The 13,535-nt window shown below is 40.4% G+C and overlaps 1 protein-coding gene across 3 annotated transcripts in view; it reads left to right on the top strand.

The window, feature by feature from the left end:
- Nucleotides 1–11,413, top strand: part of LOC131983282 (protein shisa-8) — a 133,335-nt gene extending 121,922 nt beyond the window's left edge. For all 3 annotated transcript variants that reach the window (XM_059347984.1, XM_059347986.1, XM_059347985.1), the window contains one exon: nucleotides 10,452–11,413. In XM_059347984.1, coding sequence (XP_059203967.1) covers nucleotides 10,452–10,948 — 497 coding nt within the window. In that variant the 3' untranslated portion in view covers nucleotides 10,949–11,413. The remainder of the gene's footprint in view (nucleotides 1–10,451) is intronic.
- The last annotated feature ends 2,122 nt before the right edge of the window (nucleotides 11,414–13,535 follow it).

Genomic DNA, 13,535 nt, shown 5'->3' with positions numbered 1-13,535 from the left:
ATAGGACCCTTTGTCATGTTCCCATTATGTGGCAAATACATCTGAGCAACATTGAACGCTGGGAAGATATTTGTTTATCATTTTTATCTGCAAATGTGCAGAAATACAGAAGGAAAGGACATGCAAAGAAGAAAAAAGCTTCAAACTATTAAGTACAGCCCTAAAATATACAGTGTGTCGTGTATGGATACACCTAACAATATTTATGTATATTTGTGTAAACTGTTGCATGCTGTTTTATTTCTAACTGAGTAAACCATGTGTTTTATAATGCTTTATTAAACTGGGGAAGTCCTGTATTGAACAAAACAGACATTAGGATCATTGTCCCCTCACAGTCATGTTTGTTATGGGCAGTTTGTGCCTGAAGCTCAACCACTATAAAGCTGACAGTTATTGACAGCTCGCCTTCTGTTAATAGTAGCTGTGAATCAGCTGTTGAAAAAAAAAGGTACGACGATGGCATAAATTCACTGCTGATGATGACATAACTCGTACAGGACTGGTAACTCAACTGGTTCAGTTTGAAAGAAGGGACACACACACACACACACACACACACACACACACACACACACACACACAGTATTATTGACAGCAGTCTGGACTGCAGCAGTTTGAAGTGACTGGTTCAGGCCTCAAGCTCGCCTTCCGGCCTCTTCCTCTTTCTTTTATATATATTTATTATACACACACACACACACACACACACACACACACAGACTTCTTCCTACGGCACACATAAGGAGCACAAGTGAAAACATGTCCATAGACTCACACACACATATAGCATCTATCCTCTGATCACTGCAGACAGATAAGGACATGGTGACGATGATGTGGAATGACAGTTTGACACATGTACATGTACTGTTCATTGACACAGTATGCAAATAGAGACAGGCCCGCCCATCATGGCTGAAGAGTATCAGACAATCTATAGACCATGAGACATCAAGTTTTTGAGGACAAAGACATAATCAGTCCACTGTTCCCAAAGTCCAGCCTCCTTCGGCTGCTTTGTTATTTCTGTCAAGCTTTCTGTTCCCCCACTGCAAAAAACACAGTTTATAATCATAATGCTGGCAGAATGACTGATCATTTATACTTTTTTTTTTTAATCAATTGGTCCTCAAATTTAGAAAGGCTTCTGGTTTCTAACCAGCAACAGCACAATGAATGAGCTGTTTGTCAACGATGACATAACCTGTTAGCAGTGGTATTCAAAAAGTATTCAGATCACTTACCTAAGTAAAAGTACTAATACCACACTGTGAAATTACTCCACTACAAGTAGAAGTCCTGCATTCAAAACTTACTGAAGTAAAATTACAAAAATATCAGTATCAAAATGTACATAAAGTATCAAAAGTAAAAGTATTTGTTATGCAGAATGAGCCCAGAGTGTTTTATATATTATAAATATATATTGGATTATTATTAATGATGCGTTTCTGAACATAGGGACATTTTTAACTACTTCATATACAGTTATGAGGTTCAATTTAAAAAAAAAAATGTCTAATCAATTTAAATTGATCATGTTTCATGGTAAATCTTAAGCTTTCAGCTAAATGTAGTGGAGTAAAAAGTACAATATTTGCCTCTAAATGTAGTGAAGTAGAAGTATAAAGTTACATAAAATGGAAATACTCAGGTAAAGTACAAGTACCTCCAAATTGTACTTAAGTACGGTACTTGAGAAAATATACTGAGTACATTCCACCACTGCCTTGTTGGCCAATAATCTGCTGCTTGAATTAAAAGCCTAAAGCAAGAGCTACCTGTTCACATCACCCCTTGGTTTGTGAACTCTTGTTTTGAAGCTCTGAGTTCGGCCTTTTGGCTATCACCATCTTTGTTTTTTCGAGCCAGAAGTGGCCATTTTTGGACAAGAGGGTGGAGATTAGTTGCTAGTGCTAGCATTAGCTAGCTAGCTTGGTTAGCATACAACCGAACAATCTTTGAGTAAGACATTTTTTGGCCACCAAAATCTTCTTATTAACTGTGATGAACTGAAAACACACTACGAATGTGTCAAGGTTCTAGCCACACCCTGAAGCATACCCTTCTTTATCGTCTATTTTACTCAAAATAAGTCATAATTTACCAAATGAATGTCATGCTGTATTTAAGAGGACTTTAAATTAGAGATTGAGTCCATAAACTCATTAGAAACATGTTGACTAAAGTAATAAATCAAGTGAGAGGTAGGCCCATTTTCTCATAGACTTCTAAACAATCTGACTTATGGAGTCGATAGGGCTGCCAACCGTCTCTTGAACAACAGAATTGTCCCGTATTCAGAAACAAAAGCACCCGTCGCGTATTGAAGTGAAAAGGGATGCACTTTGTCCCGCATTATTGTGACAGTCAAAAAATAAATGCCAATGAAAAACGAATAACAGGGCGCTTTATATGAAAACTTACGGTAAACTTGTTCCCAGGCCCAGTCCTGCCCCTTTTTACTGAACGAATTTGGAATTATGGAATGCCATCATTTTCCAAAATGGCAATTCAATTGCATCCATGCTGCATCTTAAAAGCCAACAAAAGGAGTAAATCAAATTGCTATCAGCAAACTCCACTACATCTTTGAAGAACAGGGCCTAATTGTTATTTTGTAGTGAATTTCTGGATAAAAATTAGTTTTCCATGTATTCATGTCACACAAAAATATGCATCTAATTAAATTCAGGTTCGAGTCAAGTCGTTAAAAAAATCATTTCACTCACAAAAAAGGGGCTAAAAAATTTCACCACGCCAGGCCCTGCCAATGAGGGGTCCCTTATTTATTTTTCAGGGAAATGCAGGTTTAGGGCGCTGCCACATTGGCTTCCCTTTTCAAACCTGGAGGCTGCGTCCACTTCTTTTCTACAGCGTGTTATGCACTCACAAAGAGTGCAACATAAATGAACACACAGTCCACTCATCTTTTCACACATGCTTATCAGGTCTCTCGCTGGGCAGTAAACAAGGCTCCGGGTCCAGAGATCCTGGCTGTGTGGACAAAGTCATGGCTAGGACTCACCACAGTTTGGGGGGGATAGCTGACCATTTGCCAGCTGAAACAGCAGGTATCTGGACCAAGCTGCTTTAAAATCCTCATCAAGACATTTGGATTTTATGCAGCTGTTGACACAACACATTTGTTTTGTAAAATCTCTCATGCCAAGAAAGACAGAAGAGGTGAAACTTGAGAAACGGATGCAGTAAGCACAAAAGGGGGGAAAGAATGGATGGGAACAACGAAGGGCAAAACCGGTCAAAGAGGTCAGGACTCTGCGACTGCAAACCCGTGCCAGGTGGAGCAGCAGGACTCGGGCTCACACAGCTCTGATATATCTATCTTAATTAAAGGAGGACAGGTGGACCGGATGAGGAAATGTTGGATGTGAAGGGTTAGAGAGAGGAAAAGACGTAGGATGAAGCAAGAGGTAAGCTTACATGGCAGAATTTAGATGTTCTGGGTTGGTCTTGAGGTAAAAAAATATTAATAAATATTGTATGTGTGAGAAAAAAGACAACATAAGACAGAAGGTGGAGGGACGTTCTCAGAGAGGGTGTGAACGACTGCTTGCCAGGACGCTCGGACTCCAAGTTCTGGGCCAAGACTGCCTGAGGTCTGTTTATTCAAAGGCCTGAGCACTGTTTAAAACAGATATTATGACATTTTAATACATTTTTTTTAAATCCTAAAGCCATTTTTAAAATAGATAGTAAGAGATATGTATACAACATCTTAACAAGCTCTATAATTGATTGATTTAGGGTATTTTAAAATGATTTATCTAGAGCTAGAGATACAACTTTTCACTTATTTCAAGGAATAATCTTTCATACTACGTGTATTAAATTCTAAGATATTCTTGCAGTGAGGTTGCTGCATTTTTTAGCTTGTGCTGCAGGTCACAAAATGGGTAAAATAAGTTTTTTTTTTTTTTAAGACTACATGAACTGTAGTGATCTCAGATTCTCCAAAAGGTGGCTTTGAAGTTGAAGGAACTCCACTGGTTCAAAGTTGGGGTTTTTTATGTTTTCCACTTCAGGACAGGGTTCCTTTTCAAGCAGTGATCAGTGGAATACCTGTACAGACTAATGAGGAAATGCATATGAGGTTTTTGAAATTTTCTTCACTAGTATTTATATGAGTTGGGATGGAGAGCCCAAAGTTACCAAATATGTCAGTCTGAATTACACTGACACTTGCTTTAAATGCTGCAAATGACGTAGAATATTTCTGTTTGAGGTCGTGGTGCAGCTATAACAGCATGGCACCTGGAGTTTAAATATTTCACTCAGCGTAAGACATGATACAGCCGCCCAATGGAGTGTTGAATGTAGATACAGAACACACTGTCAATGAAAACATGAAACGATAGGAAACATAATAAAGGTTTAAGAGGTTGAGAATGCAGCGGAAGATGCTGTAAACGACACTAATAGAGCAGGAAACAATTATTTGCTATGTAAAGATATGAAGATGAATGAAGTTACACTCCCTGAAACAGTTGTCCCTGAGGAATACCCCGGCTGGGCTGGCATAAAAAAAAAACTGAGCTCATACATCGGTTACCACTAAAAAAATAAAAAAATAAAAAAATAAACGGTTTTGCGTGAAAGAGCCACTGAGGGGTCGGACACTATGGGTCAGGACTGCATCAAGAATTCATTGACATGTCACAACTGTCGCCCATTGTTTGCACTGTTTTTCTAATAACCAGCAGGGGGGTGACTCAACTGGTTGTAAATATTGTATAGAAGTCTATGAGAAAATGACCTTTCTTCTCCCTTGATTTATTACCTCAGTGAACATTTTCCTAATGAGTTTATGGTCACAGAAATCTTGTAAACACAGTTCTAGGCTCCAGAAAACATCCAAAACACACTTTTATAGAAGTCATGGCCCGAAAAACATGAAGTTTTAACTTAAACAGTTAAAACCAATAGAGGCTGCCAATTCCATCAGTAAAGACCAATCTCAGCCACCTCAATTCATAACGCCAGGTCCTCTACCTTATCCAGAAAAATAGATAATGGAATGGAATGGAAACCACCATCCCAACCCAAAGTGGCAGAACGGTATTATCATTCAGTTGATTACCGGTGAGCTCACCCCCAGTAGTACTGTTAGCTCTGTCAGTGATCAGCCGATCATTTTCAGTTAACCAAGCAACCAATCTTCCGGGGAGCCCCCAGAAGAGCACTGGGCTTTAAGCCAATTTGACATAGTGGCCACATAGTGGAATTACAATTTAAGGGAGAAAGAGACATCAGCATATTGGTGGATAAAAATGTGTGAACCCCATGAAATTACTTGTTTCAGTGTCAGAATTTGATCCATTCGGTCCAGTAACATCTAGAAAGTCTAGAATCCGTTCTATTAAATCATTTTAACCCCATTCATGTTAGTGGAGCACTAAACCGGATGTAGCCAGCTCGTTCAGTGTCCAGTGTGCTTGCTCAATAAGCTCAAAGATGCCCAAGAGTCATAGAACGTCTGGGTATTTTATCCCCATTGAGAAATTTTTAAATGACAGAACAGGACCACACCTCCAACCCCAATTGCCATAGTTCACACTGTTGTTAGCACCGTTAGCATTGATCAGAACATCACGTGATAAATGGTAAATGGGGTGCACTTATAGAGCTGAGAGCTGTGTGCAGCCAATACCTGCCCAAACTAAATGTCAATCAGATTCTGGTGAGAGCCATGTTGAAGCAATCCTGGCTTAGACTGAATTCCCTTCAGAATTTTATGCACAGCACCTTAAAAGTATCGTCACGTAAAGTCAGAAAAGGACCAAATTACCCTGAACATTGATAAAAGGCTTGTGAAAATACACTAGAGGTTGAAAAACTGCATAAATGCATGAATTTAAATTAAAAAGATAGAAGATAAAGAAGAGAACAGTGAAGTGTGTACAGCAGAGTGCTACAGGTACGTGGTCATATAATATTAATGATGAGCCATAGAACGTTTAGATTATATGCAAAATGATTGTGTTTTGTAGATATTTTTCGGCATTTTTTAGCTTTATTAACAGTAGAGATATATAGAGTGAAAGACTTGCGCCTGCTTACGAGGACTGGGCCTCTGTGATATATGCTCTACCAGGTGTGCCACCTGGAATGCCCCAAATTGATTGTGTCAATTGATTGTGTTTTATGTCATTGTATTTATTAAAATGGCATTCAAAATGGACCCAATTACACACAGTATGTTGTCAAACACCATTCGCAGCAGCCAAGTTCTGCAGTTCTAATGCAGTGGCCCAGATTGAGCCCACGGGCCTTGCTTTAGGCTGATGCTGGATGGAGAGCAGAAGCTGATGTTGTTGAAGAGTACAGAGTAAATGAAATACAGATGGAAAGATTGGAAAACAAGAGAGCAGATGGAGAATCTGTGAAATAGAGAGGACGGCACACAATACTGTCACAGAGGACCCCGCTGTCAGGTTCTCCTGCTGGCAACATGTGTGGAAACACTCAAATGGACAGCAACAGCAGTTGTTGTGGGAAAGAAGGGTGTGTTTAATTCATTGTTTCTGCGCCGTCCCAGATTCTCCCACCCTGTCCAGAGATTTGAACCAATTTTCTCTCAAACTCAACTGCTGTAGCTCCAGTTGCAGTATATTACACCAAAGAGAGAGAGAGACTCAGTGTTCACGATCAATAAATGATACAAAAACTGTAAAACGGCACAAGACATATTCATGCATTTTAAAACCCAGGGCTTGCACTCTGCATATGTAGAAATACTGCTGATGTCAAATACGCGTATTCACATCATTGTCACCAACAGGCGAGCTGCCAAAATCATGTGATGCACTTTACAGCACAGACGTATACACATCAAGCGGCTTATTCCCTTTTCAGTGAGCGAAGAATGTATGCAAATGTGTTCTTTGTTGCACAATAGACGGCACACATGCAGATGCACACACATGTACGTAAATATAGTAAGCCACAGACACCAATTCACACTAATCCTCAACACATTCATCCCTATCTTGCAAATTTGAAATGAAAGCAAAGCAGTTTTTAGGTTTATTTTCCTCATTCTTTGACGTCAATAATGTGACACATTATTTCTTCTAAAAACAAAAAAAAAGCCTCCTAAATCTCTTTTTTGAACAATTAAAATGAATCATTTAATTCATCTGTCTGTCTCTGAAATCCCTCTCCCATAGACTGTAAAATGCAAGTGTTTTAAACCTGCATTCTTTCCAATGGCCAGCAGGGGGCGGCTCCACTGGTTGTAAAAAGAAGTCCAAGTCATAGTGTAGGGTCTGAAAAATCTTGTATGTTTTATTTTAGTAACTTCTAGGCTTTAGAAAACATCCAAAACATTAAACAGAGTTATTTTTATTAGAAAACGGCCAGTCCGACCGTTCTGGCGGTTCTCGCCATATATGCTGCATTGAGGGTTTCGTCATAAAGAAATGGGCACAAAAATAAAAAGATAGAGGCTACCTGTTCCACCACTAAACCCGTATCTCTAAATACCCTGATAGATCGTAATATCTTGATACCGCCCAATCCTGGCTCTAACCTCATGATAAATACAGTGTAGATCTCATGGCTGCTTCACAATAAAAGCCACCCTGTGCTTCATCAGTTGAATACTTTTCATGTGAAGCAGCAGCAGGATGTTCTGTTTGTATCCAGCATCTGAATCTAGCACGGCAATGTCGGACAATAAAATGCTGTAATGGGGTTTTTAATTTCATGATCTCAGCAACATCTTCAGATCTGCATCACCAGGTCCACTACCTTATCCAGAAAAATGGATTTGTTTAGTGAAATTGTATTAAACATTTCACATTTTTCATCAGTAAACCAGTTATTATATCAATAAACCAATTTCAAATAGTTCAGATAAACACTTAAAATTATTGTCGTGGCACTTGATTTATTGGAGGTTACAGTGAGAAAAGTGTGATTGCATTTGGAGAATTTGACTGAATGATTAGCTGGGACTGTGTCTCCTTCCTCAACAGATGCTGTTGAAGTGCCCTGGAGTTACACAATGGACGTTCAATAAGCAATTACCAGACTGTAATAGCACTGGACAGTTTCTTAGCATGTGTGAAAGCCAGAGTAAACCTTGAGGTCTTTCCTGGAAAGACAAATATAAGAAAATGATTTCATTCATCGTGGCTGGAATAAATTATTAAAAAGTAATCAACAGTAATGGCTACGGAGGGAAAAACAGAATAATCTCTGTGTTTCCAACCAATACATTTGCCAGACAATGGTAGATGTCATCTGAATATTCTCCAAAAATTCTACCTTGTAAGGTTCTATTTTCTTAAAAACTGCAAGGACAGAGCTCAGGCTTTCAGGTGATTTCCTTTTTTAGTTGCATTTACGTCTCTGAAGACCTTGAAAATCCAGTGAGCAGTTTATTGTTCTGTCTGTCACACACACATACATTACCACCCGCCCACATTCATTGACATTCATTAAAATAAATTAACCTCGACCGTTCATACGTCTTCTGACCAGACTATTGACATAATCTTATTATTATGTTCCTGTTTGGAGTGTAATAATGATAAGATCAGACAGGCACACAAACAGATAAAAATAAACACAGACAGATGTAGGTTGTCATAAACGTGTAGTACAAGCTGATAGCAGCTGCGTCCTGTTGTATTATGAGGAAGACAGATGTTAAGATATTGAAAGATGCCAAGTCTAAGATATGACTAATTTAGAGTGATGAGGACACCCAAATGAAAGGAAAAAAGGAGAATGTTTTTATTTCTCTCCAGGAAAAAAGGGCTAATAAAACAGGGCTAAGCAAACAAGGTTGTTAGTGTCTTTAGGGCAGAATGTGTGAGTGGGGGGGCAGTGGTGATGACCGAACTGCAGAGTCGAGTTCCACTCAGGGAGCTCACACTAATCTGACTCGACATGCTGAACCCACTCTATTTTTACTCCCAACAAATCTCCCGTTTTGCCCGACACTCACTCACCCTCCTTTTTCCCCGTTTTGTCGGCTGTTTTCTTGATTCTCTCCCTCTATTTGTTTCTCTCTGGTGGTGATGGTATTTTTAACTCTGCGGTCAGTGCGTAGACAGTTCAGAGCTCAAATACATAAATATGGTACAAACACAATCACATCTTCATGGACACCGAATACTGTCAGCCTGCAGGATTCATCGTCTTTGCCTTGGCTTATTTTTTATGTGCTTAGCTGACAGATTTGACAGATTTTGCCTGGAATGTGTGTGTGTGTGTGTGTGTGTGTGTGTGTGTGTGTGTGTCTATGTGTGTATTAACCAGATGAGCTGTCTGACTAAGTTCAGGGTCAGAATGGGTTACAAAGTGATAAATGCCACACACACACACACACACACACACACACCCCTGGGCCTGAAAAGCCAAGCCAAAGCTGAAGTGGCTTAAACCTACATTCCTCCTAGTGGCCAGCAGGGGGCCAAGAAGTCCAATTGTATAGAAGTCTATTAGAAATTACCTTATTTATCACTTGATTTATTACCTCAGTAAACATGTTTCTAATGAGTTTATGGCCTCAATCAGTAGTTCCAAGTCGTCTTCAATACATCATGATGTTCATTTTGTTAGTTATGGTATATAGAGTAAAATAGCTAATAAAGCAGGTATGTTTTAGGACGTGGCTATCTTGTGATTGACAAGTTGCTACTACAGTGTTGTCCAGTTTCAGTGTTGTCTTTGTTCCAGTCAGTTGTTAACATGTTGGTCTTGTTTAACAGATCAGCACGCTGTAGAACTTAAGTCAGGTCTTTTTTCTTTGCCTGATGGGCTGATTCTACCAACATGATGCGTTCGATTTGTTTGATGTTAGAAGACAGATCAATCCTGTTTATAGATTATTTCTATTCATTCTAACTCTCTAATCATCATATTATAATTGGAAAGACATCATTGCCTATTCTGGTCTCGAATAGGACTCGATTTGCTCTGGACTTAGTTTTGACTTGATCTCTACAGCCTTTGGACTTGGTCTTGACTAGGACATGACTGGACCTGTTGTTGGTCTTGATTACAGCTCGATCTAAATAGTCAGATTTTAATTTTTGCACCTTCCGAACCGAGCTAGCTAGGTAGAACTAGCTAATAGTTTCACTCCACACTCTTGTCCAAAATGGTCAATTCTGGCTCTAAAAAATCAAGATGGCGATCAAAATGACAGGCAACAAACCAATGGGTGACGCCACGGTGGTTATGTCCAATTCTTTTGTATAGGCTATCACATAAACAGAGCTAATTGGCTGTTTAATAGGCCATGAGTTGATCGATATACTGTAAATATGAAAAGATGACCTGTATATATGAGGTGAAGGTGATATACCATGCTGACAGCTTTTTATCACTAACTGTCTTGACTTTTCATTATTGTAATTTAACCATGTCTCTGCCTTTGTTTCCCTTCCTCCATTGTGTCTCCCATCATCCAGACACGACTGCAAGAGACTACTACAAGAGCTACCCAATGGTAGATTACACCCACCGCCAGTCCCCTCCCACGTTCCAACCAATCAACTTCCACCCCAAGGACAAGCCCTTCCTCCCACCGCCTGACATCCACGCGCCACTCGCCATCACCATCAACGCCTCCCAGATCCCCAAGCCGAAGATCTCCAAGACCAACACCCACCCCCTCACCTCCAGCTCGGCCTTCAAAGCATGGGACCCCAGTAAGAGCCACATCCAGCACCCGGTAGCGTCCCACATGGGCCTGCAGGGGCAGCAGCACCACCCCATTCAGCAGCAGCAGCACCAGCCGCTGCACCAGCAGAACAGCCGGCGCCAGGCCTACTCCAACAAGAGGCAGTTCAGCATCGAGACGCTGCCCGAGCTCTTCTCGCAGCCGCTGAGCTACGGCCACTCGCCGCACGTGCACCCCAAGCACAAGGGACTGCCCACCAACAGCAAGACGGAAGTCACTGTCTGAACATGAGGATGAATAGACAGAAGAGGAAGTGGAGTTCAAAGAAATGCTCAGATATCTTTTATATCCACAGCCGTAATGGCAAGAGGAGAGAAAGCAAATATCGTGTATAATCTGAATTTTTTTTTAACATTTTCCTCATCATTGTTGGCGACAATAATAATAATGTGAGTGATATTTGTGTATTTTAAAGACCACTGGATCAAAACAGCAGCAACAGATTAGCTGTGAAGGTGGTGGATCAGCAGGTGCCGGCTGTGACTCTTTGAACCCGGCCGCTCCTCTAAATAATTGAGTGGCCTCTCAGTGTGTTGGCACAGCTCTCTCCTCCTTCTCCTCTCAACCCCCTCGCACCTCAATGACACTCTGCGCTGCTCTGTAGCACCACTCCACCACGCACAAGTCCCACACACAGACACTATTTACTCCAAAACCAGCCCAGATGCGCTCTCCCCACTTTTTTTTTTTTCTGGAGACTGCCAGAGAGGCTGGTAGGGGGAGTGTTTCCCCTAAGACTCTGGCTCCCCATCAGCAGAGACAATGCCATTGTGTTGTCAGCTCCCATTGCCCTCCAGCACCTCCGGAGAGTGAGATATCAGCTTGGCAATTCATACCAGCAAGAGCGGGGTTGGTTATTCATCTCATTCCAGGGGCAAATGAGATGAGAAGGATCTGAACCATGTACACACACACACACACTACACACTTGTCAAAAACTACAGAGGGTTCCCAGTAGTGTCAGAGACCACAGGCACCCCCCACTGACACACAAACAGACACACACTTGTCTCTCCGCACACTGATCCCCAGAAACTGGGGAAAGTGAATAAGCGAGCTCTCTTGACGGTATTTATAACGGTTTGTTGAGCTGCTCATTTCAGTCAGCGTCTCCTGCGTTGCGGTAGATGTTTACCTCTAAAGAAAACCCGAGATGTGTCGATGATGCCTCAACAAACAAAAAAAAAAAGAGTCCATGTTTCTGGAAAGGCCGTTACAAAGTCATCTCCTCCTCTCTGCTCCAGGCTAGATTTCATAAATGAGGCTGGGTTTGTTTCAGAGAGATTCTGCATATTGGTGCAAGCATTTGGTTGTGGTGTCTGAATTTTGATCATCTTCATCCTCCAAGATCTACTTTACTGTATTCAGCTAACAGATCCATAAGTTTCCCCAGTCATGGTTTCACAGTCAGACACTGATGATTAAAATCATTTAGTGTTTCTGGATGGAGGAAGAAAAAGCAGTGATGTGTCACAGGAACATATTTCCCCAGTATGGCTGTTCCTAAACACAGCTGCTTGATGCATGTGTTTGCTGCTAACATAATCTGAGAGGGTGAAACCACTTGTCAGTGCACTCCAAATTAAGTATTTTAAAATCCACAACTGAATGACTGCAAGCACCAAAACAAAAAACCATGTAATTCCTGATTTCTGCTTTTAATGCATTCAAACGTCTCTTTGGCATGAAAATGGTCAAAGTGTTGAATATGTTATTTACGTGTAGCGTCCTCTGTGCTAGCTCGCTAGAGCCTCATTCAAAACACAGCTGATTTTGTTTAGTTTCATATTGATGTAATATTCTGGAGGGGTTTTTGACTCTCTTTATCCAGTGTCAAATAAAAAAAGGCCTAATTCAGCACCAAATGCGTGTAACAAATGGTCAACCCAAAAATTGCTGCAACAGCTTATGGGACATAGTTGACTTCAGAAAGCCATACATTAATGTTCTGAACACATCAATGTGTTTATTTAATTGATGAATTAATCAGAATTAATCAAGTTATGTTTATTAGAGATTTATGACCAGAACAACTAGACACACAGTTCTGATTTGCATCTCCAGCTTTCACATTATGTACACCACTTCTGCAGTATGTGGTATTTAGTAGCCATATTTTCAGTGAAGTCGAAGCAAATTTTGAAGAAAATTTCTGGATGAAGTTGCATGAACATACTTTGGTCAGAAGATGGCAGTGTAATGAATGGCTGTAGGCTAATCCATCAGTAAACAGTAAAAAAAAAAGTAGAGATTGCACGAGAGAGAAAAAACAAAAAAGAGGTTGCTAATCTCACAACTTTGGCCACCCACAGGAGACAATGGGGGAAGTGTTAAGATATTCGATTCAATTGGACAACTTATAATTGCTATTTCATGTCAGATCATGTTCGATATGTCAGAACTTATTTGGAAAAGGCGTTTCCATCTCCCATTAAGTGTATTAACCAATTTTTTAAAGGGTAAAAAGCTTTTTTGCTTTTTTATTGTTTTATCAAATTTTTGCGTTTCCTTTAAGCTTTTCTGATGCAAATCAAAATGTGCATATAAATGAATTGATGGAAACACGGCTACTGTTGACCTGATATCTCCCCCTAAAAATCCATTGTCCACAACCCAAATTACAGTTTTTAATTTACAACATACTTGTCCAACACTGGTTTTTGTTGGCTCCAGCTGCTTTCAGCCTTCAAAGTCCCTTCCTTACCCTTTCAGCACACATTCTCACCCCCTCCTCGTCCACCATACAGAACAGCCCAACAGCCTGGCGGACTCACTGATTGAACTCACCTTCATTTGTTATCGTGAGGACACC

This window comes from Centropristis striata, chromosome 13 (assembly GCF_030273125.1).
Source record: "Centropristis striata isolate RG_2023a ecotype Rhode Island chromosome 13, C.striata_1.0, whole genome shotgun sequence".
In the NCBI taxonomy this organism is placed as follows: Eukaryota; Metazoa; Chordata; class Actinopteri; order Perciformes; family Serranidae; genus Centropristis; species Centropristis striata.
The sequence above is the reverse complement of the archived record's forward strand: the minus strand, read 5'-3'. Positions and strand labels throughout refer to the sequence as shown.